Raw genomic sequence first — 27,580 nt, forward strand, 5'->3', positions numbered from 1 at the left:
ACGTTTATGTGCTGCTGAGGGATTCAATCAAGGACTTCTGCTTGCTAGACAAGCGCTCCACCAACAGCCACACACCCACCCCTGGATTCTTTCTTGGACATATGGTCACTCATTCATTTATCTTCATTCTCATTCTAGACCACGAATAACACCCATTTCCGATTTCCACACTCAGTTATTATGTCCCACTGCACTTCCCTACAAGGCACCCTCCACACAGCTCAGCAAAGCGATCTTTAACAAAACCAGATCTGATCAAGTCGCCAACCTGTGAAGATATTCAAAGGCATTCTGTTGCCTTCAGTACAAAGTCCTCAAACCAAACTCCAACACCTGGGTCCCGCCTGCAACACATCCTATCCTGAGTCTTCGACCTCATTTCCTGCACCTCAGCCGCAAATTTCAGTTTCCCTACCACATGGTAGCTTCATTTACTTCTGAGGATCTGCACTTGTTTTTCTCTAAATGAAAATCTCCCCTTCCAATTATGTTAGCTGACTTCCTACCCATTCTTGTGTTTCCAGTGGTGACAGTGGTTCCTTCTCCAAGAATTGACTCTCCTTATTATGGTATATTACATTTCTGTTTCAGCCTTATTAATTAATTTAGAAATTCATGATTCTAGCACTACTTCATAAAATGCTTGCCCTCATGTCAACTTAGAGTAATAGTACTGAAAACGGTACTTAGCTGTTTTAGTAATTCCATGAAGAAAAAGAGATATGTGAATTCAAACAGTTTTCAGGGCACAAATTTCAGTATTTTTATGAATCTATGTTTCCAGATTTTAATTATTAGGATGTGGTGAGCTATGCCTTTAATACTAGTGCTAGGATGTGGGGGTAGGTGGCAGAGGCAAGCAGGTCTCTGGTTCTGAGTTGGGGGCCAGGCAGATAAATACAGTGAGACCCTGTCTCAACAAAAACAAATAATGTTCAGATTCAAAGGCTTGTTTCCTAGTATAGTTTTATCTTTTTCTTTTTTTTGAAAGGGTCTCTGGCAGGTGGATCTCTGTGAGTTTGAGACCAGTCTGGTCTACAAGAGCTAGTTCCAGAACAGTCTCCAAAGCCACAGAGAAACTGTCTCAAAAACAAATAAACAAAAAACCCAAACAAACAAAAAATGAAAGGATCTCTGTGTAGCCCTGGCTGTCCTGGAACTCACTCTGTGAACCAGGCTGGCCTCAAATTCACAGAGATCTGCCTACCTCTGCCTCCCAAGTGCTGGGATTAAAGGTATACTCCACCACCACCTGGCAACTTTAATCTTTTATTGAGAAGAAACCACAACTTTGGCTGGATTATCCAGACATTTTCTGAGATTTGTTTTCTAAAGCTCCACCCACCCATCATCATTTACATTCATTAAAATCTATGGATTGGGTCAGATGTGAGAACTCATCTTTAATCCCAGCACTAGAGAGAAGGGTCAGTCTGAGCTAGAGAATTTCAAAGCCAGTCTGGGTAATTTATACCCTACCTCTAAAAGGTAAAAAGGGATTTGGGATACAATTAAGTGGAAGTTTATGTGTGCTAGTTGGTGGAGGCACACACCTCTTGTCCCAGCACTTAGGAGGCAGAGGCAGGTGGATCTCTGTCAGCTCGGAGGCCAGCCTGGACTAGAAAGTGAGTTCCAGGACAGCCAGGGCTACATAGAGAAACCCTGGCACAAAACAAGGAACAGCCAAGTATGATGGCACATACCTGTATTCTCAGCCCTGGGAATCTCTAAGGCTGAGCCACGGAGCAAGACCCTGTATCAGGGGTGAGGGTAATCCATGACGTCTATTCACGAATCCAGTCCAGAGTAATTTATACATAAACGTTACAAGTGACTTGATTATACAAGGCCATTCTCATTAGAGGTGAAGAAATTGGGGTCCAGAATGGAGAAGTAGCTTGTGCTAGATAAGGAGATGTTTGTGGCAAGCTTAGTTTCCTGCCTGTTGGTCCTGCATTCTGCACAACCTTCTATAGCAGCTTACCTGGTACAAGTCCTGTGTGACATCCCAAAGGACAGGAAACAGGGACATATCTGTAGGTATCTAACACTCACCCATGTTAGAAATGGACTTTAGGACTTTTTGGGGGGGGGGGTGTCAGGTCTCACTATTATAGCTCTGACTGGCCTGTAACTCAGAGACCCTGCAGCTTCTGACTCCAGGTACTGAGATTAAAGGTTTATGCCACCACACCTGGCTCCATCCATTTTTTTAAACGATTAAACAAATCCCAGGGCCTTGGGTATGCTAGGATAGTCCTCTATTTTTGAGCTATGACCCCAGCTCATATTCCTCACCCCCCCCTTTTTTCTTTTTTTTTGAGACAGGCTTTCTCTGTGTTGCTTTGGAGTCTGCCTGGAACTCTCTCTGTAGACCAGGCTGGCTTCAGACTCAGAGATCCACCTGCCTCTGCCTCCCAAGTGCTAGGATTAAAGGCTCGAGCCACCACCAATTTACAGAAGAAAAAATAAAACTGAACACACCACCAGGTGTGCTGCTAGTGCACACCTTTAATCCTAGCACTCAGAAGGCAGAGGCAGAGGCATCTCTGAGTTCAAGGACAGCCTAGTCTACATGAAGGCGTTCCAAGCTAGCTAGGGAACATAGGTGAGACTCTGGATAAAACACACAAAAGCAGCTGAGCACCCATCTTGGCCATGCTCACAAAGGTGACTAGTGGAGCTAGGTCTCACATCAAAATAGCCCAGGTCGTGAGTCTATACTCTGACCTCTGTTATGAACTCAAATGGAACAGCCTGAGAGAGGGGGATGAAGACAAGTGAACTAGCTGCTTTTCTTCTGGCGACTCTGCTTGTCAGAGTGTTATCACTCAAACCTCTTTACGTGTCTTTGTCTTCTGCCCTTCCTCACTACTTGGGTTAGTGCCAATGATCCTCCTCTTCTATCAATCTTGCTGCCTGTTTGCTTTCCAAAGGATACCAGCAGTTCTCATCTATAAACTCCAATTTGACTTTAATTAAATAAATTAAATTCCAAGCCATCACACAGCAATGGACATCATCATCCCCCAACATACAGAGGTGCAACCTTGCCCTATGATCATACATGTCTTTAAAGCTCCTAAAGCTATCTCTCTAGGGAAGGCTTCCTACCAGCCTCCTGGCTCCCTCCTTCTAACTGAGCCACTGCTCATGGAGAAGGCATCAAGTACAAAATGGTAACAAAGGGAAGGAGAAAAGAGGAGCAGTGTGGGAGGTAGGGAAGTGGGGAGTACCTGCCCCCCAACCTGGGCACTAGCCCAGCTTCCTATGATCTGCCAATGTCTTCCTGAGACAGACATTGGTGCTTGTCTAAGTGGGGACCCCCAAGAGAGGTGTAGAAACTCCTCCTGGAACTTGCCTTACCCTCCTGGGAGAAAAGGGTCACCTGTGAGATGCCCTCTAGCATCTGTTTGCCAAGGGTCCTAGACCACACATATAAATAGAAAAGAGAATAAATAAGGGAGAAGGATCTGCCGAGGAGATAAGTGCCCCGGGGCTCCTCTCTGGGGGCAGTACCAGCAGAGGGCATAGGCTTCTGAAGAATGCCATGCATGCTAAGACAGAGCCTGCCCCTTACTCCCAGCTGCCAAACTCTCTCCTATGTCCACAGCAACGAGTGCCTGCCTCTCAAATGCTTCCCATGTCAATCACCCTTCCAGTTTACCCCACAGCCCTGAGTGCTGGGGCTTCTTGGAACCCAAGGGCTTTCCTTGCCCCAGCACTGGGAATCCAGAAAGGGGTAAAAAAGGGGATGTGGGGAATGGACCAGAGAACTCTTGCCCTCTCCTAGTTCAGGAGGGCTCTCAGAGCTGGGGGTTGGGGTTGCCATTGGCCTTGGGTTTGGATTTGAAGGAAAACCGCTTGATAAGGCGACGAGAAAAGCTGCCAGCCTTCTTTCGGACACTAGGTGTGGCCGTTGTGTTAGAGAGGTCATCGTGTGATTGGCTCAGACCAGCTTCCTTCTGTCGGGGCCTCCGGCGGAAGATGAGCTTAGTGCCACTGCGCAGGAAACTCACTGTGGGGAAGAAAGGGAAACTGAAGCAGACAGAGGGGCCCAGGAATGGGGTGAGGATGGAGAGAAGACTTAGGACGTTAGGATAGAAGATGAAGGATGGGAAGTCTCTTGCCTAACGCCTGCTTTCTCAGAAAAGGAAGTGGAAGCACACGAGCTTTGCCCATCCTGAGGAAGGAGCAACGTTCTGGGGGAGGGAATCTGTGTGCACCTCTGACCTATCCCCAGGGAGAATAGCAAGGGTAGGGACTGCGGTTCTGGGAGGACACGCTGGGACTGAGCCTCCTTCTGTGCAGGGATAGACAAAGGCTGCACAGAGGGTGCTCCTCAAAGCCTATAAATCATAAAAGGGAAGATGGGTTAACATACCACATTCCAGGGTGTGAGCAGTGGGGAGTCTAGAAACCTCAAAGAGGTAAATATGGGTCTATAAGAGAGAAGAAGGTGCTTACACAGCAGGCTTTGGGCTTAAAAACTCCATTACCTCAATAAGTGATGCAAACCACAATTGGAATTCTTTTTTGTTAGTTTTGTTTGAGGCAGAATCTGGATTTGTAGCCCTAGCTGGCCTTGAACTCATTATATAATCCAGGCTGATCTTAAACAGCCATCCTCTTGCAATAGACTCTCAAGTATTAACATTACAGCGTGCACTACCACACCAGCTTTTAAATCACAAATAGACTACAGCTGACAGCCTCCTTGGTCAAAGGGTGAAGATGCCTGACAGCAAACTCTGTCCTTTGAAGTTAGGAATACTGTTTGCACCTGAATCACCACCAGAGGGAGAATGCTTCCTGCCTTCCTTCCTTCAATACACAGCCTGTAAACTGGCCTTAATTCAAAATCCTGCCCCAGCCCCAAATGCTGGGATTATAGCTAAATGCTACCATCCCTGGTTCAGAGGAATAATCTTTGTTCTTTTCTTTCTTTCTTTCTTTCTTCCTCTCTCTCTCTCTCTCTCTCTCTCTCTCTCTCTCTCTCTCTCTCTCTCTCTCTCTCTCTCTCTCTCTCTCTCTCTCTCTCTCTCTCTCTCTCTCTCTCTCTCTCTCTCTCTCTCTCTCTCTCTCTCTCTCTCTCTCTCTCTCTCTCTCTCTCTCTCTCTCTCTCTCTCTCTCTCTCTCTCTCTCTCTCTCTCTCTCTCTCTCTCTCTCTCTCTCTCTCTCTCTCTCTCTCTCTCTCTCTCTCTCTCTCTCTCTCTCTCTCTCTCTCTCTCTCTCTCTCTCTCTCTCTCTCTCTCTCTCTCTCTCCCTTTCTTTCTTTTTTGAGACTTGGTCTCACTGTGTATTCTTTGCCATCCTGGACCTCACTATCTAGACCAGGCTGGCTTTGAACTTACTTACAGATCCACCTGCCTTTGCCTCTTGAGTACTGGGATTAAAGATATGTGCCACCATGCCTGGCTCAGAAGAACAATTTTAAGATTGGCATGAAGTAGAATTTCTTATATCCAGGCAACTAGGGATACAGAGTAAAAGAGAGGTGAAAAAAAGCCAGAGAGTTTCCAAGCCAACCTTGGATATAGTGTAAGCCCTGTCTCAAAAAACAAAAAACAAAAACAAAAAACCCACAAACAAAAACAAAAACTAAACAAGAGTTAGCTTATATCTCGGCAGGGCACTGGAGAGATGGCTCAGTGGTTAAGAGCACTGGCTGCTCTTCCAGAAGTTTGATTCCTGGCATTTACATGGCAGCTCATAACTGTGCATAACTCCAGTTCCATGGGATCCAACAACCTCTTTTGACCTCCGACATACATGTAGGCAAAAGACCCGTACACTTTTTTTGTTTTTTTTTGGTTTTTTCAAGACAGGGTTTCTCTGTGGCTTTGGAGACTGTCCTGGAACTCGCTCTTGTAGACCAGGCTGGTCTCAAACTCACAGAGATCCGCCTGCCTCTGCCTCCCGAGTGCTGGGATTAAAGGCGTGCGCCACCAACGCCCGGCTGACCCATACACATTTTTAAAAAACTGTTAAAGATGTCTCAAGAGGTAAAAGTGTTTGCTGCCAAACATGACAACTACAGTTCAATCCCAGGGACCTACATGGTAGAAGGAGAAAACAAATTCCTGCCAGTTGTCTTCTGATTGTGTGCTGTGATATGCACTCATTCATACACACACACACACACACACACACACACACACACACACACACACACACACTGAAATAAAGAACTAAATGTAACAATTTCAAAAAAGAATGAAAGAATGGCAGGGCATGTTGGTGCCTACCCATAATCTTAACAGCTGGGGGGTAGAGGCACGAGGATCAGATATTTAAAGCTGACTTTGGGTATATAGCAAGTTTGAGCCAGCCTTGACTACATGAGAGCCTGACTTCAAACAACAAAATATGAGTGAAAGAAAACAAGTCTGTTAGCTCAGGAAGAAAGGCAATCGTGGTGACTTCCCTTGCTGTCATTCCAGTTTGTCATATCCAAGCTAGGAACTGAAGCACAAAGTTCCTTGCTCTACTGGAGTTTGCCTGACCCTCGAAGGCAAGTTAGCTGAGCCAACCATGACCTCAAGTTGTCTAGTAGGACTGAGGTGACAATACGGTGACATAAAAAAGCAGTAGACTGCACTCAGGAGGCAGAGGCAGGTGGATCTCTGTGAGTTTGAGACCAGCCTGGCCTATAAGAGCTAGCTCCAGGACAGCCTCCAAAGTCACAGAGAAACCCTGTCTTGGAAAAAAACAAAACAAAAAAACAAAAAAAATCAGTAGACACCTGAGTATGGTGGCCTATGCCTAGAATTTAGCTTTTAGGAAACTGAGGCAAAGAGTTATTTCAAGTTTAAGGCTAGCCTGGACTACATGGTGAGTTCTAGGCCACACTCTGTCTCAGCCCTGCCCCTCAAAAAAATAGTAAGGGGGATAACCTGTCCTTTGCTCCCCACCTTTGTGATCCTTGAGGCTTCGAGTCTCCAGGGCACCAGTCGACCCTGTTTCTGACTCAACGTCATCCACTGATGGCCTCTCAGAAATGTCTGAACGTGTCGTCTCATCTGCTTCCTGGACACTTGTAGGACTGGAGAGGGCGTCGAGGGGCCCTGGGGATGTGGCTGATGGGTCTGAGGGAGGTGATGAAGGACCACCACTGGTTCCTGCATCATCTTGCATTGAGGCTTCCAGAGAAGCTGCATAACCCAAGGACAGCGCCAACTCATCCTGAGCGATGGGCACCTGCCAGAAGGGACAGGTTTTAATGGGCAAGAATGACCATTAGGGCTTTCTCCCCATCTTAGCTCTCTCCCCAGAGCTCTGTTACCTTGGAAACACCAGAGATGATGAGCGTACTGCGCTTGGTGGGTGTCTTCTTGGCTGCCCGCCCACTGGGCTCAGTCAGCTGGCGAATTGCTGTCTCTGCTACTGGGTCCAAGCCATTAGAAAGGTGGCTCTCCCCTGCTGGGGGATGCAGAAGATACATAGCTTGACTTCTATCTGACTTCTTGGACTCAAACTCCTCTTGCTCCACCCAAAGTAGCTCTTGACTACAGAGGCATTGGGGCCCGCCAAGGCTCATTCCCTCTCCCCACTCACGGCTGCTGCTGTGGGAGGCATTGCTGGGGCCGCTGCTCTCACTCAGCACAGTTGTCATCTTCTCAGTCACCTCCACCTTGGACGGGGAGCGGGAGGGGGAGTCTGGTGGGTGGGGGAGGGGGAGTGAGCTGGGACATGCTTTAGAATGGCCCCCACCCCTACCACCTTTATTGAGATGCAGACTTTGGTTGACTCAGAGGGCAAGGATGATTAAGGGAGATTAATCACAAGGGTGATTAAGAAGATGCTGTACAAACGGAAAAGATGCTAGAGGGATCTGTGACAGTGTGGGAAAGCGCCATGGGGCCCACTTGAGGGCATATAGGGAGATACCAAACATGTATGGAGAATGTTTAGGGGCTCCTGGAGATAGGGAAATTGCCATGGGATTCCTAGAGATGGAACAAGTGTGATGTAAGGCCACCGGAGACAGAAAATCGTCACTGAAGCCCCTAGGTTTGCTAGAAGAGGCCAGAGACCACATAGGGTTGGGAGTAGAAGTGGGACAGTTAGCCAGTTGGGGCTAGATTCAAGGAGAGAGAGAAGGGAGCTTAGAGCAAGAGGAGAGACCAGCACATTCCAACAGACTAAATGAAGAGAGGAGAGACCAGCAGATTCCAACAGACTAAGTGGAGAGGGGAGAGACCAGCAGATTCCAACAGACTAAGTGGAGAGAGGAGAGACCAGCAGATTCCAACAGACTAAGTGGAGAGAGGAGAGACCAGCAGATTCCAACAGACTAAGTGGAGAGAGGAGAGACCAGCAGATTCCAACAGACTAAGTGGAGAGAGGAAGGCGGATGGAATGGAGAGGTGCAAGGGAAAGCATGAGAGACAAAGATGAGAAAGTAGTCGGATCAGAATGGGCCATCAGGAAAAAGATGTGTTGGCTTTAAGGCTTTCCTTTCCCTTTCCCTGTCAGGCAATGGGTTGTAGTCTAAGGCACTGACTACAGCCACTCCTTTTTACCTAATTTGCCATCTATACGGGGCCGTGACTGGACAGTAGTGACGGTGGTGACAATGGTGCCATCGGGCATAATGGTCCGGTCCAACTCAATCTTCTTGGTAGGTGTGATGCTGGGGCGAGGGGTGGAAGAGGTGGGTGTGCCCAGGTTCCTAGGGGAACCCTGCTCATAGTGCAGCTGCCAAACGGTGAGGAGAGAACAAGGCGTTAGGATCTCAGAGACTGCTCAGCCCCGGTCTACCCATCTCCCCAAAGTGGTCACCTTCTCACCTCTGCTGTCATAGTGGCTGCTGGGCTCAGCAATTTCCCTGGCCCTGGAGTTAATGGGCACACTTGTCTTCGGGACAGTGGCTTAGAGGGTGAGCCTACAGGCAGTGTGGCTTGGCCAAGGAGTTCGGCTGGAGACAAGGGTGACACTGTGAGCTGGGCCCATGAGCAGGACCTGCTTAGCGCCCCCTCTGAAGGCCCCTTCTGCCCACACTCACCATCTCCACAACTGCTGCTCCTGAGCACTTTGAGGGTTAGCTCCCGGCTCTGGGGACCCAGGTCCCTGAGGACCAAAAGAGGATGGACAGGTCAGGAGAGAAGGGATTTAGCAAACTGAACCCATCCTTGAGCCAGTCAAAGGCTAGAAGAAGAGACCTAGGCAAATAAGATAGAACCAGGGCTCCAATCAAACTATCCTGTCCGCCAAGTCGTCCATTTTCCTAGGAGTATGGAGCAAGTCATGAGTGGAAACCCCTTTCCTCAGCCAGATACTCACATCCCCCATCACTCTTCCACCTTTGTCTCTCAGTCTGAGATGCCCTTCGTTTTTTCCAAGCTGTTCCCATAGTCAAGACTTTCACATTTGGTCAGTGCTATGCTTGCTTGAAGGTATGGTTTAAATGTCCATGAAGCCTCATCAGATCTTTATCCCACTATAAGAATTAATCTCCCCTATCTAAGCACTCCCATGGTATGCTATCAACTGGCACACTGCCTTATCTGCCCCTAGGTACATCTGTCTCTGCTTCAGGCCTGTGATCTACCCACAGGTAGGGCTATACCTATTCTTCATCTCTGTCCCCAAAGACCCGGCAGACAATGTAGGTCTACACTAAAGGCTACTGAAGGCAGAGCTGGCTGACTCATGCCAAGGCCATCCTGGAAGGTCAATGGGAACAGGATGGGAGCAGGGCATGACTTACAGCGCCAGGTCCTCTGTCCATTCCACCTCAGGACCAGCCCTCATGGGTTTGGTCCACTTCTGTTGCATGGGGTTGTCAAGCTCAGCAGCACAGCAGAGCTCCTCAGTACCTGTAAAGAACCACAAGTTAGAGGCTGCCCAGGCAGCAGACACACAGGCCAGGGAACAGAGAAACTGCGTCTTGGCAGACGGGAAGGGGCAAAGGCAATAGAGTTCTTACCCCCCAGCTCACTTCCCAGGTGAGATGCTCGAAGCTGCCGTAAGAATAATCGGGTAGGTCTGGGGATGGGTGGCTGGGCCTGAGATATCATGGGTGGCTTCTCACTGGGAACCTAGGAGCAGAAGGAGGTAAAAGGAGCAATAATCCTGATATAGGACCCTGGAGATGGGATATGGGCAAATCTTGCCTTTTGGGTGTTCACTCACCAGGCCACCTGGGGCAGAGCAGGCTCTGAGGTTGATCATCATGGCGGGTTGAGTGCTGATTATAGCATCCTTGATCAGTTCCTCAACTGTTGAAAGGTCTGTTTCTTCCTCATCTCTCTGCGGAGAGGAGAAGAGGTGGAGCCTGTGTTCTGCCCCACTACTAGTCCAGTCTCTTGTCTGCCTGCCCCTTCTTACCTCCCTGGTCTGCTGCTTAGGAAGCACCATTAGGCTGAGATCTGGGCGGTCAGTGAAGGCCCAGGACACCAGCAGCCCCTCATCAGGGATTTCCTCCAGGCTGACTTCCAACTAGAGACAAGAACAAGAGGATTAGGATGACCTGCCTCTTTCTTTCAAGGCCTCTTTGCTAGCTCCTCAGGACCCTTCCTTCCCAAATTCCATCCCAGAGAACAACCAAAGGAAAAGTGCCGGGCCAACTCAACTGTCCTCTGCCCAACCCAGTTTTCCACATTGCCCTCCACCTGTGTTGGTGGCAGTGTCAGAGAGATGTGGTAGGTCTCCATGGAAACGGCAGCGGGGGACTGCTGGGTCACGGAGACTGGGAAGCGCACCTCCTCAGCAGAGAGCTGGCAGTGCAGCACCTGAGACGGAAGCAGTGTCAGGCATTGAGAAGGGTGCTCACCTCGCTTTGCCCTGACCCACGCTTCAGCAGACCCTTCCCCACTTCTGTTTTCCCTGGGATGTCACCTTTTGGGGCCCTAAGCTTCTTAATGAATTAGATAAAAGCCAAAACTACACACACACACACACACACACACACACACACACACACACACACACACACACACACACAGATTCTTAGATCTCCTGAAACAAATCCGTAGATCCTTAAGGCACACAGAAACTCAAAATTAAGAACACTCAGACTATAGGGAACCTTGGGGTCAACCCCACCCCCACCCCCATCAGGTAATGCCCACCAGATCCTTACCATGGTACGCTCTGATTGGTCTTCACAGGTCACATGGCTAATGCTAGCTCTGGGTGGGATTTGGGGTACCTCCTCAAAGGTGATTTGGATTGAGCTCTGAGGAAGTAATATGGGCACAAGATCAAGTCTCTGGAGCTGTCTCTTCAGAGCTGGTCTGCTCAGTTGCTGGCTGAACTCTCGCACTGCGGAGGCCTCAGCTATAGGCTGGCCTCTGTCCCCTCCTTGGCTCAGGACTTTAGTAGAATAGAACATATTCTTTTTAAGCCCCACTAACTCTAGGGATCTGCAGCTCCTAAGCGTCTGCTGAGAACCTGGAAGCTAGACTACCTTGGAGGTGAGCTTGCCTTGAACCTTGGATACCTCTTCAAACCCCAGGAATCTCCCTGTTCTCCCTCCACCTAACTCTTCACTCATAACAATAAGGGTAAACTATAACAACAATGACAAATTGACGTGTTCATTGCCATCTGTAGCTGGGCAGGGCTAGGTTAAGGATGAAGATGGTTGTGTCATTTACTATAAAATTAGATGGAGAAATAAATAAACAGGATATGAATGGTCAAAGATATCACTCTGCCTAAATTCTTAGAAATGAAGACTAACTTAGCATGGCTTGGGGAAACTTGATCAGAAAGTGCTGGGAAGAGCAGCAAGCTTTGAGGGAGGACTCAAGAATCCCAGGCCTGGTTAATTCCTTAAGGCAGACAGGACATCAGAAAGGCATTAGGGAGCAGAAAGCTGCTTAGCTCCCCCTAATTCTTCTACAGCAGTGGAAAGCAGGATGGAAGATTGAGGAAGGGGTACAGCCTGGGTTGGCAATTTGTCCTCAAGGTTTGAGATACAGAAAACAAATTCACAGAGTCCATTCACTTTCCTGGCAAACCAGGGGAAGGCAATTTCCCTGCTATAGAAGCTGTCTTCTTCAAAAGTCATGCTAAAGTGGATAGGAGATGAGCTCTTAGAATCTAGATCTCCCTCCCCACCCCCCACAAGAGAGGCCAATGTCCAGCTGAGTCAGCTGTCCCTGGGAGTTACTTCTAACCCAGGGACAAGGTACACGAAGAGCCAGGTTGGCCCGGTAGGTTCGATGTGTAAACTGACAGATGTCATCTGGTTTTCAGTTGGCCAGCTGGGAATGGGAAACAAGACAACTTCTCGGAGCCACTTCTGTTTCCAGGCATGGATGAGCAGGGCAAAGCCTCTAAACTCTTATAGTTAGATACACAGAGAAGCCTCTAAGAAAGGAGCTGATAGACTGAGGGCCAGGAGAGGTTGCTGGGCCAGAAAAGGGAGACATCTGCCTTCCACCCAACCTCAGTCTCATGACTCTATTTCCTTCCCACTTCCTGGGAGGCCAGATGCCCATGGTGCAAGGCTGAGCTGGTTTATGACTGACCCTCCAGGGGCAGCCCAAGTTCATTTATTAGAAAGGACACAGGTTATCAACATGCCCTCTAACTGAACTCCCTTCCCTTCAACACTACACTTCAGGCCAGCATGGACGAGGAGAATGTTTGACTGAAGTAGTTAAATTGCCAGTAGATGGGGGAATGATTCAGTTACTTTGGCAGCGGGGGGGGGGGGGGGGGTCTACCTGACCACCAGGGTTTGGGAGCCTGAAATCTTAACGGGGTGTGGTGGCATGAGAACCAGGCAAATTCCTTCTGCAGGTGCACCTGTCTCTCTTGGCCCAGCCAGCCCAGTCTCGGCGGAAGTGCCCTCAGGCACACGGATTAGTGTTGCTATGAGAACAGTAACTTGTACTGGATTTGGAACCAGAGTACCTTGCACATAAAAATAGAAAATTTGGTACATAACTGGACTTCTACAACCCCCCAGCCTCACCTGCACGCTTTTCTCTGATCTTCTAGATCAGAGAAAGCTATGGGGCTCTCCAGTTGATCCCCAGCCCTAATCCAGCCCTCCTAACATGAGGAGCCTCGTCTCTAGAAGGGGCAAAGCTGAAGGAAAGACACAGGGACTCGGTGCGACTCACCCCGTCCCTGCAGGCCTGCTCGTTCAGGGCTCGCACCCAAGCCCGTTGCCAGTTCTCCCGGAAAGACTTGAAGGCAAAGAGCGAAGCCAGGAGGCCCCGGACGCCGGCTTCCTCCGAGGTGCCGGTGCGGGTCGCCCGCAGACGCAGGAGCGAACGCCACACACCCAGCTCCCGAAGGGAACCCCCGGGCTCAGCGGCTGAGGTGGGTCGGGAATCCTCGCCCCCACCGGCCCGCGACAGCCACAAACCCCGGGCATACTGCAGCAGCCAGCCCAATACCGTGACCAGCGAGGCGGCAAAGAGGACCAGCAGGGCCGCCCAACCCACGTCCCGCTGCCCCCAGCCCGGTTCCATGCTCCCGCGGGCTCGGGTCCCGGCTCGGGCTCGGGCTCAGCCGCTGCCCCGGGGGGAGCATGGCCCAGTGTGGCCGCGGGGCGTGGGCGAGCTCCCCCCGGGGCTGAGCGCGCGGGCTCCGGGGTTCGCAGGCGCCGCGGAGATCCCAGGACCAGGAGGTGCCACCGACAGAGCAGAGGTCCTCCGGGGTCGCGACGCCTGGGCTCTGTCTCCGTAGCCGGGGATCCGGGTCGCTAGGTCCTGCGATGTGACCCAAGCTAGTCGCCAGCCACCACCGGACTCGTCCCAAGGCGCGGGCCCGGGTGGACCCGGGCGGGGACGGGTCTGCAGAGACACCGGGGCTCGCGGGCCGGCGCCGGCTCCGGGAAGGCTGCGTGCGCAGAACTGACACTGACAACACCGCCAGTGCCCCGCCCCCACCCACCCTTAAAGGAGCCGCGCCCGCACCGGGCGGGGCCTAGCCAGCCAGGCGCTCAGAGCTAGAGGATGGGCAGGGAGTTGAACTGCACACGCAGAGGGTTCCGGGATGAAAATAGGCGGAGTCTTAAACCGCCCCGCCCTGCCCTGAAATCCGGGCGCACCCCTTCAGAACCAGGCTAGGGAACTTCACATATCTGCGGTACTGCCTGTTTTCCCTTAAGCTTCTTAGATTTCTACAGGTTGGACGCCTGTGGGGTTAAGAATGAGTTGGTCCCTGTGGAAATTACCACCCACTTCCAATACCTGGCTCAGCAGCTTCTGGTCTTATTCTTTGGCTGAAGCTAGGCCCTGGGTAAGCAGGGGTTAGGTATCCCTCCCAGATAGAGGTGCCTGGCGAAAATCCCAAAGCCAATACCAACTTCGAGAAAAATGAACCTGAATCTGGTAAAGGTTGAGAACAGAACATTACCATCACCCTCCTTCCCCTTGGAGCTAGAATTCAGGAACCCCCCTATTAACCTCCTGCTTGCGTGGGTTTGTTCCCGAGATATTTCCCAAGCTCAGGGCTGTTTTTAAAAATAATACATTTCCATAGTAACAGCTCCTGCCTGTCGAGCACGTGTAGAGGGGATGGGAAGAGAAGGGAGCTGGCATTGTAGCACTGGACTATCTATAGATTTGGTCAAAAGACTCTCGTCCAAATACGTGGCATCTCGTGTAGTGCCAGCTGACTGTAGTCCTAGCTACTCAGGAGGCTGAAGCAGGATGATATATTAGCCGAGGAGTTTGAAACCAACCTGGGTGAGACCTTGTTATAGCAAGCCCCACCCTACAAACCAAATATGCCAACTCCAAAGAAATGCTGTTCTGGGACACTGCGCAGTTTAGTCTCAGAATATACCCTTTTCTCTGGATTCCTGAGAGACTGGAGCTCATCTTGCTTCTTGGGGACAAGGGAAGGTGTCTATAAAAAGAGTCAGAGACTGGGCAGTTGTGTTGCATCCCTTTAATCCCAGCACTTGGGAGGCAGCGGCAGGTGGATCTCTGAGAGTTCAAGGCCAGCCTCGTAGACAGAGCTAGCTCCAGGATAGCCATGTGATGGGGGAAGTCCTTCCGTGTATGTGTTTCTCTTATTGGTTGATGAATAAAACACTGTTTGGCCAATAGAAACAGGAAAATGGGTGGGGCTAGGAGACAAGGAGAATTGTGGGAGAGGCCGGAAGAGAAGCACCAAAAACAGTCGCCTAGTAGACCATAAAGGACTTACAGGTGTGGGCATCCTTCAGTAAGCCAAGACCATATAGAAATACATAGATTAGTAATTGTGGGTTAATAATTAAGAGAGAGCTAGCTGGTGCGGATATCGATCCCGCCAACATGGTGATTGGTCCTAAGACCCGCCGGACGTTCTGCAAGAAATGTGGCAAGCACCAGCCCCATGGAGTGACACAGTACAGAAGGGCAAGGACTCTGTGTGTGCCCAGGGAAAGCGGCGCTGTGACAGGAAACAGAGTGGCTATGGTGGGCAGACGAAGCCTGTCTTCTGAAAAAAGGCTAAAACTACAAAGAAGATTGTGCAGAGGCTTGACTGTGTGGAGCCCAACTGCAGATCTAAGAGGATGCTGGCCAGGAAGAGATGCTGGGAGGTGATAAGAGGAGAAAGGGCCAAGTGATCCAGTTCTAAGCTGATCTTGTTATGAAGACAATAAAATCATGATAAAACAAACCGAGAGAGAGAGAGAGAGAGAGAGAGAGAGAGAGAGAGAGAGAGAGAGAGAGAGAGAGAGAGAGAGCTAGCCAATAAGAAGCCCTAGCCATTGGCCAACAGTTAATAATATAGTGTCTGTGTGTTTATTTGGGGCTGAGAAGGGCAGCGGGACCTGACAGAACATGAACCTCTAGCAACAGCCATGACTACACAGAGAAACCCTGTCTTGAAAAACAAAAACAAACAGACTCAGAGGAACTCTATTCCCCAAGAGCCCATCTTCATGACATATGGTGAGGTCCCTTCTACACTCAAGATAGGATGAGAAGATGTTAAATATCTTTCAAACACATTTGTCTAAGGAACGAGCCTCTAAGAGTAAACAGTGTTTTACATGGTTGAGGGTTGTAGGGCAGGGAGGACACTGTCAGCAACAGGGTCTAATCCAGAAGAGAACAGGGTACGTAGCTGGAGGCATCCCTGATTTCACTGTAAGGAATGATGGGCAGAGGTGAGATGATGAGGCAGCTTTGTTGTGAGCCTGACCTACACCGTGAACCCAAAACTAATGGTGACCCCTAGAGTTCCAGTCTTTAAGAGCAGAAGACATGGAATCAATGGAGCACAGAACTCCGGGCCATACATAACCTGGGAGAAAGGAATCACCCGGAAGAAGAGTCATATTCAGGGATGCAAGCAACATGAGAAACTGTTGAAATGCAAGGTCTTTCTCCATGAAGAACTCTTCTTTGGGAATATTTGGAGCTCCCAAGAACTCTGTTCTCTAACAATCTAGCAATGAGTAGGGACTCACCTGTAAGCCCAACACCTTGGAGGCTGAGGAAGTATAGTGAATTCAAGGCCAGACTGGGATGTACAGGGAAGTTGGGCATGGTGGCCTATGCCTTTAGTCCCCAAACTGGAGGGGGTGGGGGCAGAGGCAGGCTGACCTCTATTACTTGGAGGTCAGCCTGGTCTATACAATAAGTTCTAGATCAGTTAAAACTGTGCATTAACACCTTCCTTGTCTCAAAAAAAAAAAAGTTCTCAGCGGCTGGAGACATGTCTCAGAGGTTAAGGGCACTGGTTGCACTTCCAGAGGTCCTGAGTTCAATTCCCAGCACTCACATGATGGCTCACAATCATCTATATTGAGACCTGGTGCCCCCTTCTGGCATGCAGGTATACATACTGCCAGATCCTGCTTCAAAAGTGTCTTGCATGGTCTTCCTGGTTTCCATATCTCCCTTCCACCTATTACTTAGCCTTTGAGTGCTTCTTTCATTTCTCTTTATGGTTTAGCTGGGTGATTATATGAGCACTTTGTTTTACTCATCAGGAAACGCAGGATAGAAATGATGTCATACTCATCTCTATTCCCTCATACTCAAAGAATGTATCTTTTTTTTTTTTTTTTTTTTGGTTTTTTCGAGACAGGGTTTCTCTGTGGCTTTGGAGGCTGTCCTGGAACTCACTCTGTAGACCAGGCTGGCCTCGAACTCACAGAGATCCGCCTGCCTCTGCCTCCCAAGTGCTGGGATTAAAGGCGTGCGCCACCAACGCCCGGCAAAAGAATGTATTTTAATTATGCTGAAGTAGTCTTTGAAGGCAGCAACTGCATTTTTATCACTGTATTCCCTATAGCACCTAGGAGTTTCTTATGCCATAGAGATTTGCCAGTTGTCTTTTTTGTGTGTGTTTGTTTTTCAAGACAGGGTTTCTTTGTGTGTCTTTGGAACCTGTCCTGGAACTTGCTGTGTAGAGCAGGCTGTTCTCGAACTCACAGAGATCCGCCTGCCTCTGCCTCCCAAGTGCTGGGATTAAAGGTGTGTGCCACCACCACCTAGCACCAGCTGTCATTTTTGTTGCTGTGTTATTTTGTCTCACTACGTAGTCCCGGCTGGCTTGGAACTCCCTATGTTGATCAGGCTGCCCTTAAACTCAGTGGTCCTCCTGCCTCTGCATCTTGAGTGCTGGAGTTAAAAGGGTACAACCACCACGCCCCCACCTCAGTAATCAAGGAACTAGAAGTCTAGCTGAGTTGGTAAAGTGCTAGCTTAGCATGCACAAAGCCTTGAGCTTGAACCTCAGTACCACATGAACTAGGCATGGTGGCACACACTGTGACTCCGCCCTTGGAAGGCGGAAGCAAGGTGGAAAGATCAGAAAGTCAAGGCCGGGCTGGCAATATGGACTACTTAGTACATTCAAGCCCAGACTGGATATGTAAGACCCTGTCTTAAAATGTCTTAACAGGGCAGGGCGTTGGTGGTGCATGCCTTTAATTCCAGCACTCGGGAGGCAGAGGCAGGCGGATCTCTGTGAGTTCGAGGCCAACCTGGTCTACAAGAGCTAGTTCCAGGACAGCCTCCAAAGCAATACAGAGAAACCCTGTCTCGAAAAATAAAAAAAAATTTTTAAAAATGTCTTCACAGATAATAAATAGTCCAGTAGTGTTTGGAGTACATCTTAGTGGTAGATCTGGCCTAACATGCATAGACTGTGGGTTCCTCCCCCAGCACTGTATAAAGGGGGAACAAAGGTGCTATCAAGGCAATCTACCATAAAAGGTACCTCAGTGGTTGAGGTTCAGATAGCTTCAGAGACTAGTGTCACTTGGACAGGGCATGGTGGCTCACACCTATAATCTCAGCATGCACACGGGAGGTAGTGGCAGGAGATTCTGAGTTCAAGACCAATCTAGGCTACGTATCAAGACCCAGTCTCAGCCGGGTGTTGGTGGCCCATGCCTTTAATCCCAGCACTCTGGAGGCAGAGGCAGGCAGATCTCTGTGAGTTCGAGGCCAGCCTGGTCTACCGAGCGAGTTCCAGGACAGCCTCCAAAACAATACAGAGGAACCCTGTCTTGAAAAAAAACAAAACAACAACAACAAAAAGACCCAGTCTCAAAACAAACAAAAATTAGAGAAGACAAGATATCTTACCACAAAGGGAACACTAAGACCAAATATCATGAGCAGCTTAAAACTAAGTTGATGATACCTCTCATTTTAGATTTCAGGTTGACCTTTGTTAGTATTCAATTTGTCTGAGCTCTTTAAAGAGGAAGGGGTATCACTTGAATCCATACTTTCTTTCCTTTATTTGTAGTAATACTGGGAATTTCTGCCCTGTTCAGAAATCTGTTTCAGCGTCTTTCCCAATCTCTAGAATTCCTATTGCCAGTCAAGTTTAAGAACCAGAACTCACCGGGCGGTGGTGGCGCATGCCTTTAATCCCAGCAATCGGGAGGCAGAGGCAAACAAAACATAAAACAAAACCAGAACTCTAACTTGGATGTGATGCCGTGTATAATTCAGAAGAGAGAGACAGAAGAATTGCCACAAGTTCAAGGTCAAACTGCTCTACATAGTGAGTTCTAGACCAGTTGATTGGACCTTAAGAATTTCTGTATTATTTCCAAATCCATGTCGGCCCAGTTGATGAGTTTTGCTAGCTAGAATGAAAGGAAAAAGGCAGGAAGAAAAGGCCAGGGCCACTGGCAGGCTTTGCAAGTTTCAGAGCCCCAGACTTTACAGAGCTCCTGTGGTCTTTTCACACACGGTGAAACATTTCTGAGCTATGCTTTGTCAGGGGATTGATTTAATAGTAGGTTGGCCTTGCTTACTGGGAGGCACTCGGCTGCTTGGTAGATGTGTGCTGTCTGCTCAGCACAGGGACAGTTGCAACTCAGCAGATCTGTGAGTCCCCGTGATGACTGATGAGTGACTCTTCAGGATACGTACACATGGTTAGACTATTACCAGGAGAGACACAAATTTCAAGTGAGCCATGTATTTGTTTCTTTCTCTGTTAATCAAGGGAGCACTATCATCATGGGAGCAAAATTATCCAGATTATATGACAGGTATTCAAGTAACCATTTCTGATGTAACATGGACACGTAGCTGATGAATCCCTAGTGCCTTGTCTTTAGATAAGTCCTCTCACCCTCTTAGGTGGATGGTGGGTAAAACAGTGACTTCTGGACACAAAGAGACTTAAGGCTTAAGCCAGGTTGGAAAAAGATTCATTAGGAATGGCCTCCAAATAAAAATAATTAAAAAAAAAAAAAGATACAGAATGTCCCTCACACCTCCAGGGAGTCTCAGCCCTGATCAACGAGATAGCTGAGTGCTCCCTCCTCTGGGGATCTGCTCCGCCTTCAGACCTGCTCCTTGTATATCACTCTCCCTGTTTGAAAGATCCTTACCCTTTCACTACAGAAATATTATAATACCCCCCAGGCCCTCTCACTTCCGTGCACGCCTATCGCTCTTTATATCTTTTCTAGACTCACTCGCCATGCTCGATGATGCCTTGAACACAGATATCTTTGTGTCCTAGCCCTCAGGGGACACCAGCGGAAAGAGAAACATTTGCCTCCCTGGTGTTTGCTTGAATGTACACACACACACACACACACACACACACACAAACTTTAGTATACTGTGGAGTAAATTTGTGTGTGGTATGTATAAGAGAGACACACATATATTGGGCTTTTGTGTTACTAAGAGCTATTTTCAAGTAGAAGGGACATTTCATACCTGGTTTTGAGGGAAAAGAAAGGTTATCCTTGACCTAAAAATGTCAACCTCACCCTGACTCTAGGAGCATGCTACATTTAAAAGGAATGGACAAAATACCATTCTATTGTCAACTCAAAATGCCATGCTATTGTCACCAAGTCTCTGTGGTGGAGACCTCTATGAGGAATAGAAAACATTTGCCACCTAAAAGATCATTGTTTCAGTGAACTGCTATTTGCAGAAGAGCAGGTGTCCAAAGGCAAGCGACTTGGAGGAAGAAACCTGACTGGGACCCACAGGCTCACCGGAGGCGTGTGCTTAAACTCTCCTGCTCCTTAGCTCTTTCCAGTATCTCAGTTTGTCTCTGTGTTTTGAGAGGTTGGCACGGTGCGGTAATCCAACACCAAGTTAAAGTCCCTGTTTCGATCCAATACCCGAACGCACGAACAGCTCCGTCAGTGGCGAAATGCAACCGTGGGTTGCCCAGCAACAAACTGCTATAGTGGAGGCAGAAGGTGGGTGGGTTGTTGAGGGGAAAGTACCTGGATCGTGAACAAGAAAAAAAAATGGGAGGGACTTTTCGAGTGTCTGAGCTTACGAAATTACAAAATTCCTTCAAATTGTGGCTGCGTTTCTGGAAGCAGTGTTTACCTTTGGCAACAGTTTTCCTGCAAAGAGCAGGTGTGGTTCCACACTCTCTTCCCTCCTGACCAAAGGCTTTCAGTAGCCTTCTTTTCAGCCCCGGGGTATTCCAGATTAAGCTCAGGCTGCTAGCCCTTTAAGCCCGACCTGAGTGGGGGACGACGTGGAACCACAGAACTAGCTGTGTCAGCCACGTGGTACAAGGAAGCGTTCATGTTGGAACTGGGCAAAGCGTATTTCCGCTTTAAGCTATACAATATGATGTTCCGAGAGTATCCACTTATCTTTTCTTCGGTTGAGTTTCCAAAACTCTAATGATGCCGCTCCTGCCGAACAAAAGTTTAGTTTAAAAATAACACCACTCGTCCGGCTCTGGTGCCCGCTTTAAAAATGGTGCCTCGGTCTTCAGCAGCGGTAGTTCTTTTGCAATTAAGATCCGGGCGGAAACAATGGGTAGGTGCAGCCGAGCAGAGCCGAGGTTGCTTCACAGAGCCTCTTGCAGGTCAGGAGGGAGGGTCAGGTCATAGTTGGGTTTTGTTCCTGCGGGCGCGGAATACTCTTGCGTGTAGGAAGCGGCACTGCCGACTGCCGAGGCCTCTGGGATTGTGCCGGGTTGCCAGTTAGCTGACTAGGCGGCGGAGCGGCGGCCCCCGGCGGGTCACCATGTGGGCCTTCCCGGAGTTGCCGCTGCCGCTGCTAGTGAATTTGATCGGCTCGCTGCTGGGATTTGTGGCTACTGTCACCCTCATCCCTGCCTTCCGTAGCCACTTTATCGCCGCGCGCCTCTGTGGCCAGGACCTTAACAAACTCAGCCGGCAGCAGATGTGAGTCACACATGAATGTGCTGGGGTAGGGTGCCAGGTTGTACAGGACAGGGGCAAGGACTGAGGTGCTTGGCTTTGCGCGGAAGACAGCTAACCTAAGCAACCCAGAACTCGGGGTGGGGGTGGGGGTTGATAGAATTGTCTGTCCTGGGAAGGACGAAATGCGAGCTTTGGGTGTCGGGACTTCTAGCAGTAGTATCATCTTCCCTAAGCACACTCTCCCTACTCCCCAACAAACAAAACAAAATCCTGGGAAGAAAGTCACTTTGGGTTATTGTAATCCCATACAATAGTGAGTGACCACGCCCTTTTCTTCTTCCTCCTCCACTCCTTGCTGCTGGGCCTCAGCCCAGAGTCCCAGGGAGTGATCAGCGGTGCTGTTTTCCTTATCATCCTCTTCTGCTTCATCCCTTTCCCCTTCCTGAACTGCTTTGTGAAGGAGCAGTGTAAGGCATTCCCCCACCATGAAGTAAGTGCATTCATGGGAACGGTTGGCTGGGGCCGGGGACTTGCTTGAGTTGGGGTTATTTGGATTGGGCAGAGGTTACTTGTGGGCCCAACTGTACAGACAGGAATACTTGGATTGGTGATATAGCTCAGTGATAGCCTCCTTAGTGTGCCCAAAGCCACGGGTTCAATCCTCAACTTCAAAATGAAAAGATGGGAAAAGAAAAAAAAAAAAAAAAAAAAGGAAAAGACAGGAGGCAGGAATTCTTTTCTTTTTTTCTTTTTTTGGTTTTTCGAGACAGGGTTTCTCTGTGGCTTTGGAGGCTGTCCTGGAACTAGCTCTTGTAGACCAGGCTGGCCTCGAACTCACAGAGAGATCTGGAGGCAGGAATTCTTGAAAGGCAGAATAGTAAGTAGGCTTGAGTCATGACTGTCCTGAGCCTTCCCCAGTTTGTGGCCCTGATAGGCGCCCTCCTTGCCATCTGCTGCATGATCTTCCTGGGCTTCGCTGACGATGTGCTCAATCTGCGCTGGCGCCATAAGCTGCTGCTGCCCACCGCTGCCTCACTACCTCTCCTCATGGTCTACTTCACCAATTTCGGCAATACAACCATTGTGGTACCCAAGCCCTTCCGCTGGATTCTTGGCCTGCATTTGGACTTGGGTGAGTAGTCCTATCACTCTTTCCCCTGTGGCACCCACTTCAGAGTACCCTTCCCTCGAGATCCCACTAAAACACCCTTCCTGGTGGTCCATATTCTCCACCAAGTACTCCCTTTCTGTATCAGCCCAGATTACTCTTTTTCCTTCCTTCATTCTTTCCTATCTTTTTTTTCCTTCCTGTATCAAGGAATTGAACCTAAGACCTCATGCTTGCTAGACAAGCACTTTGCGCTACACCAAAGCCTTTCAAAACAGGAGGACTGGGGATTGTTCAGTGGTCAAGAGCACTCACTTGTCTCCCGAAGGTCCTGAGTTCAATTCCCAGCACCCACATGATAACTCACAACTGTCTGATGCCTTCTTCTGGTGTGCAGATGTACATGCAAAGTAGCATTATACATAAAATAAGCCTCTTAAAAAATTCAAAGCTAGCCGGGCGTTGGTGGCGCACGCCTTTAATCCCAGCACTCGGGAGGCAGAGGCAGGCGAATCTCTGTGAGTTCGAGACCAGCCTGGACTACCAAGCGAGTTCCAGGACAGCCTCCAAAGCCACAGAGAAACCCTGTCTCGAAAAACCAAAAAAAAAAAAAAAAATTCAAAGCTAGGTATGGTGACGCATACCTTTAGTCCCAGCTCTAGGGAGGCAAAGGCAGGCACATCTCAGTTAGTACAAGGCCAGCCTGGTCTACAGAGTGAGTTCACAGAAAAACCCTGTCTTGAAAACAAAACAAAAAATTTCAAAACAGTCACACACTAAATTGCCTTGAACTTTCTTAGCCCAGACAGGTAATCCTCTTATCCCAGCCTTCCAAGTAGTTGGAATTATAGACCTGTGCTACTAGGCCTCGGCTATTCAGATCCTTTCATTCATCCTGTGCTCTGTTCTCAAAAAAGGTGCAAATCCTACTTCCCTGGGTAGTACTATCTGATCCTGTTTCCCCAGGAATCCTGTACTACGTCTACATGGGACTACTTGCAGTGTTCTGTACCAATGCCATCAATATCCTAGCAGGAATTAATGGCCTAGAGGCTGGTCAGTCACTAGTCATCTCTGCTTCTATCATTGTCTTCAACCTGGTGGAGCTGGAAGGTAGGTGGGATTGGAAATAGGGAGAAACAGATGCCTGAGTGTTGAGGGGATTGCCTGGTGTAGATTTAGAGAATTCCTCGGGGGGTGGGGACAACACAAAAGCAATTTTAGAATGGAAGCTATTTACTTTGCAAACAGCTATAAGGAGTTAAGCATGAGAAAGAAAAACAGCAATGCTGTCATTTATAGCTTGATTGTCATGAATAGCTAGACCAAGGATTTCTATTGGACATACAGTTTCACCCAACCCCAGCATCAGAAAGGGTCACCCTCTGACCATAGTGGGAAAAGACAAAAAAACAAAAACAAAAAAACAGAGACCCTCCCTTCTAATCATGTCTGAGGACAGACAAACCTAGAACACTGAGAAATATGTAAAAGACCAGGATTCCCTCTCAGTTAACATGAGAGGATACTTTTTCCCATTAACAATTCAATTCTTACTTCTTTTTGTTTTGTTATTTTGAGACACTCTTGCTATGTAATTCTGGCTGACCTCAAACTCATGATCATCTTTGTCTTCCCAGCACCATGATTATAGGCATGCTCACTATACCTGACACCTGACTTCCTCTTGCTATATATATATATATATATATCAGTCATGCCTTCTGAGAGCTCCCAGTTCAGGGCACATCTCTACTTCCTTTCTTCCTCTTCCAAATTACCCAAAACAAATCCTAAAGCCCTTCAGCACCCCTTGAGAGAGATGGTTTATGGTTCCCTGTGGTATTTGGTTTCAAACCCAAGTTTGACTATTAGCTATTTCTGGTTGTCTTTAGTTAATGAACATCAACAAGTGCTTGTTAAAACTAAGCACTTTGTTTTGAGATAGGACTGTACCATGTGGCCCTGGATCTCACAGAGATGCAAATGCTGAGATTAAAGGCATGTGCACCTTCCCTGCCCCCAGCTAAAGCTAAGCACTTTTAAAGCATTTTCTTGTTTAAATTAAATGATGGCTTTGTGTAACGGGCATTATCCAGTTTGAGAAAATGGAAGCTTAGAGAAGATTCAGTGTGTCATATTCAAATCACACAGCTAGGAAGTAAAACTGGTATTCAGACCTCAGCTGGAATTTCTAAGCCACGTTTAAGACAAGTCACTAGTTTTTGAAGGCCCAATAAAGTGCTAGAGTATTGGGAACTGCCCAGGTGACATGAAAGAGGAAGTTGGAGCTGGGCATGGTGGCAAATACCTGTAAACCCAGCACACGGGAGGTGGAGGCCAGACTTGGCTACATAGGAAGTTGGAGATCAGTGTGGGCAGGGTAGGGTAGAGCTGGTTTTGAAAGTGACTTGGGTGAGGTGTTCCTGATGACTAGGAACATAAATTAGACACAGACGACACTAAGATACACAGGGGATGTGGGTGCTAACTTCTTTCTCTTTACTCTGCTCCAAAGGTGATTATCGGGATGATCATGTCTTTTCCCTCTACTTCATGATACCATTTTTTTTTACCACCTTGGGATTGCTATACCATAACTGGTAAGTAGGCCTATGGATAAGAGAAAGTGACTGACATATGTGGGAGAGATGGTCTGGACATAACCCAGCTTCTATGGAGAGGCTAAAGTTGTACATACCTTTGTTGGGTATTCTCTGGGTCTTCCATTGGTAGTGGTTTGCCATTCCTGTTGTTTTGTGTGTGAGCATGAACATTCATGTATTTATGGCACAGGGGGTTGAATCTGGGTCTTCAAAATGCTAGGCAAACACTCTACCACTTAGCTATATCCCTGGCCCTCGTTTTTCTTTTGAGATGGGTGGGGGTAGGGGTCTCACTTAAGTTACTCAAGTTGGCATTGAAGTTACTGTGTTGTCAAGGCTGGACTCAACTTATAATCCTCCTGCCTTCAATTGCTATCACAGCTGGGAATACAGACATGTGCTATTAGGTACCCCCCTCACTCCCCTCACACACACCATAGTGCTGGGAATCAAATTCATGACTTTGTACATGCTAGGTGACTGCTTTATCACTGAGCCATACAGCCAGCCTGGTAGTTACTGTTTAATTGCTGTCTACCGTGCAGTAGCTGGGAATAAATGCCATGGAACCCATGAATTTAGGGCCTTGGAGCCGACAGAGTTTCTGGAATAGCCTTTCCCTTAGAACTCAGGGTCAGGACTAGCCTGTTGGTGTGTCTGATGTGAAAGAAAGGGTCAGTAATGACTCTTGTCATTGGCTCAGATCCTCTCTCCCATGCAGGTACCCGTCACAGGTGTTTGTGGGAGATACCTTCTGTTATTTTGCTGGCATGACCTTTGCCGTGGTGGGAATCTTGGGACACTTCAGCAAGACCATGCTGCTTTTCTTTATCCCACAAGTGTTCAATTTCCTCTACTCACTGCCTCAACTCTTTCACATCATCCCCTGCCCGAGACACCGCATACCCAGGTAGGCGCTCTGGGGCTTGAAAGGGGCATTATAGCTTTTCACTTGGGATAGCTAAAGCCAGCCTGTCCATTTCCTATGCAAGAAGTGGAGGAAAAGAAGGGATAACTGTATGTGGGTGGTGCATTCTAATTTATGAGACACATTTACTTATATAACGTGTGATGCTTACAACAGTTTCCCTCACCCAGATGTAAGCAGCAGAGTCAGAAACACATCTCAGCGCTAAGTGTTGGTCCTCTTAGTAACTGCAGGGTGGAAGGTTCTGAGTAGTGATTCAATAACATGACATCATATTCCCTTTACAGACTCAATACGAAGACAGGCAAACTGGAGATGAGCTATTCCAAGTTCAAGACCAAGAGCCTCTCTTTCTTGGGCACCTTTATTTTAAAGGTAACAAGGTAACAAGGAGGTAAGGCCCCAGGCCACCATCCTTTACTTGAGAAAAGGGAAACCTAGGTCTTCTTAGACCCAAGGGGAATTTGGAAACATCAAGAAGATCCCCTGTGGAGGAAATGTGTGTAACTGAAGTTGTCTTCGCCTCTGGCCCCTCCAGGTAGCAGAGCGCCTCCGGCTAGTGACAGTTCATCAAGGGGAGAGTGAGGATGGTGCCTTCACTGAATGTAACAACATGACCCTCATCAACTTGCTACTTAAAGTCTTTGGGCCCATACATGAGAGAAATCTCACACTGCTCCTGCTGCTTTTGCAGGTAAAATTGAGGGTGGGGTAAATTATGTAAATGCGCATGTCTCAGTTTCACCTTGGTTCTTATTCCAGTCCATTTCTCGTAGGTCCTGAGCAGTGCTGTCACCTTCTCCATTCGATACCAGCTTGTCCGGCTCTTCTATGACGTCTGAGTTCCCTGAAGACTGCCCTTTACCACAGTCTCCATTGGACCTCACTCAGGACCAACCCGTCTGGTCCAAGACTGCCTTCTGGTCCAGGCCTCTCCGACTGTCCATTTTTCAGTTTTGTTTTCAGCTTCTCCAATCACCTGTGACTATTGGCCTGGACCTAATTATTAGACTTAGTCCATTAGTTGGACTTTGCCTATGGCTTTCTTCAGCTTGCTACCCTCTCCCTTTCTGTCCCATCTGCGGCCTCAGAAGGGGACGTAGCAGCTCTTTGTGCAAATATTCACAGCTCAACTTTCAGAGCCCTGAATTTGCCGGACCTTGAGAGAGGACCTGAGCTAGGGGCTAGAGTTAGGGCTCTATACTCCAAGGTAACCTCACATTTGACTTTAAATTAAGTGTTCTGATTAGGAAGAGCAGAGGCAGGGCCATGTGCTCAAAATGGTGACAATAAAGGATTGTCTTTTACTTGGCTCCTGTAGGTATATCCACTCCTCTCCCTCTTTTTTTTCTAGCCTTTGAGGTGCTTGAGGCTTGAACTCCTTGTACTTAAGTGCT

At 48.4% G+C, this 27,580-nt stretch overlaps 2 protein-coding genes, 1 long non-coding RNA gene and 1 pseudogene across 6 annotated transcripts; 2 read left to right on the forward strand and 2 right to left on the reverse strand.

The window, feature by feature from the left end:
* Positions 1 to 2,957: 2,957 nt before the first annotated feature.
* C2cd2l (C2CD2 like) lies at positions 2,958 to 13,447 on the reverse strand. Of its 2 annotated transcripts, none has more exons than XM_005069421.4 (14): positions 13,083 to 13,447; positions 11,087 to 11,182; positions 10,617 to 10,736; positions 10,333 to 10,443; positions 10,138 to 10,254; positions 9,932 to 10,043; positions 9,713 to 9,821; positions 9,008 to 9,072; positions 8,793 to 8,920; positions 8,526 to 8,700; positions 7,558 to 7,659; positions 7,286 to 7,419; positions 6,915 to 7,200; positions 2,958 to 4,018 (listed from the first exon to the last, which is right to left on the reverse strand). In XM_005069421.4, the coding sequence occupies exons 1-14, from the start codon at positions 13,434 to 13,436 to the stop codon at positions 3,807 to 3,809; spliced, it is 2,121 nt and encodes a 706-aa protein (XP_005069478.1). In that variant the 5' UTR covers positions 13,437 to 13,447; the 3' UTR covers positions 2,958 to 3,806. The 2 variants fall into 2 exon arrangements, with proteins under 2 accessions (XP_005069478.1, XP_005069479.1); XM_005069422.4 differs by having other exon boundaries at positions 7,286 to 7,422.
* Positions 13,448 to 14,988: 1,541 nt separating this feature from the next.
* LOC106021084 lies at positions 14,989 to 15,570 on the forward strand (annotated as a pseudogene).
* Positions 15,571 to 18,648: 3,078 nt separating this feature from the next.
* LOC121133419 lies at positions 18,649 to 20,934 on the reverse strand. The gene is made up of 2 exons (XR_005870247.1): positions 20,748 to 20,934; positions 18,649 to 20,638 (listed from the first exon to the last, which is right to left on the reverse strand). It is a non-coding gene; the product is annotated as an uncharacterized LOC121133419 (long non-coding RNA).
* A 114-nt stretch (positions 20,935 to 21,048) lies between these two features.
* Dpagt1 (dolichyl-phosphate N-acetylglucosaminephosphotransferase 1) lies at positions 21,049 to 27,490 on the forward strand. Of its 3 annotated transcripts, none has more exons than XM_040729735.1 (9): positions 21,049 to 21,191; positions 21,911 to 22,031; positions 22,460 to 22,673; positions 23,616 to 23,762; positions 25,168 to 25,252; positions 25,977 to 26,165; positions 26,471 to 26,558; positions 26,722 to 26,877; positions 26,960 to 27,490. In XM_040729735.1, the coding sequence occupies exons 3-9, from the start codon at positions 22,499 to 22,501 to the stop codon at positions 27,023 to 27,025; spliced, it is 906 nt and encodes a 301-aa protein (XP_040585669.1). In that variant the 5' UTR covers positions 21,049 to 21,191; positions 21,911 to 22,031; positions 22,460 to 22,498; the 3' UTR covers positions 27,026 to 27,490. The 3 variants fall into 3 exon arrangements, with proteins under 3 accessions (XP_040585669.1, XP_005069480.1, XP_012968230.1); XM_005069423.4 differs by lacking the exon at positions 21,049 to 21,191 and adding an exon at positions 21,236 to 21,562; XM_013112776.3 differs by lacking the exons at positions 21,049 to 21,191; positions 26,960 to 27,490 and adding an exon at positions 21,236 to 21,562 and having other exon boundaries at positions 26,471 to 26,577; positions 26,722 to 26,861.
* The last annotated feature ends 90 nt before the right edge of the window (positions 27,491 to 27,580 follow it).

The sequence above is a fragment of the Mesocricetus auratus genome, unplaced genomic scaffold, assembly GCF_017639785.1.
Source record: "Mesocricetus auratus isolate SY011 unplaced genomic scaffold, BCM_Maur_2.0 Super-Scaffold_100022, whole genome shotgun sequence".
NCBI lineage: Eukaryota > Metazoa > Chordata > Mammalia > Rodentia > Cricetidae > Mesocricetus > Mesocricetus auratus.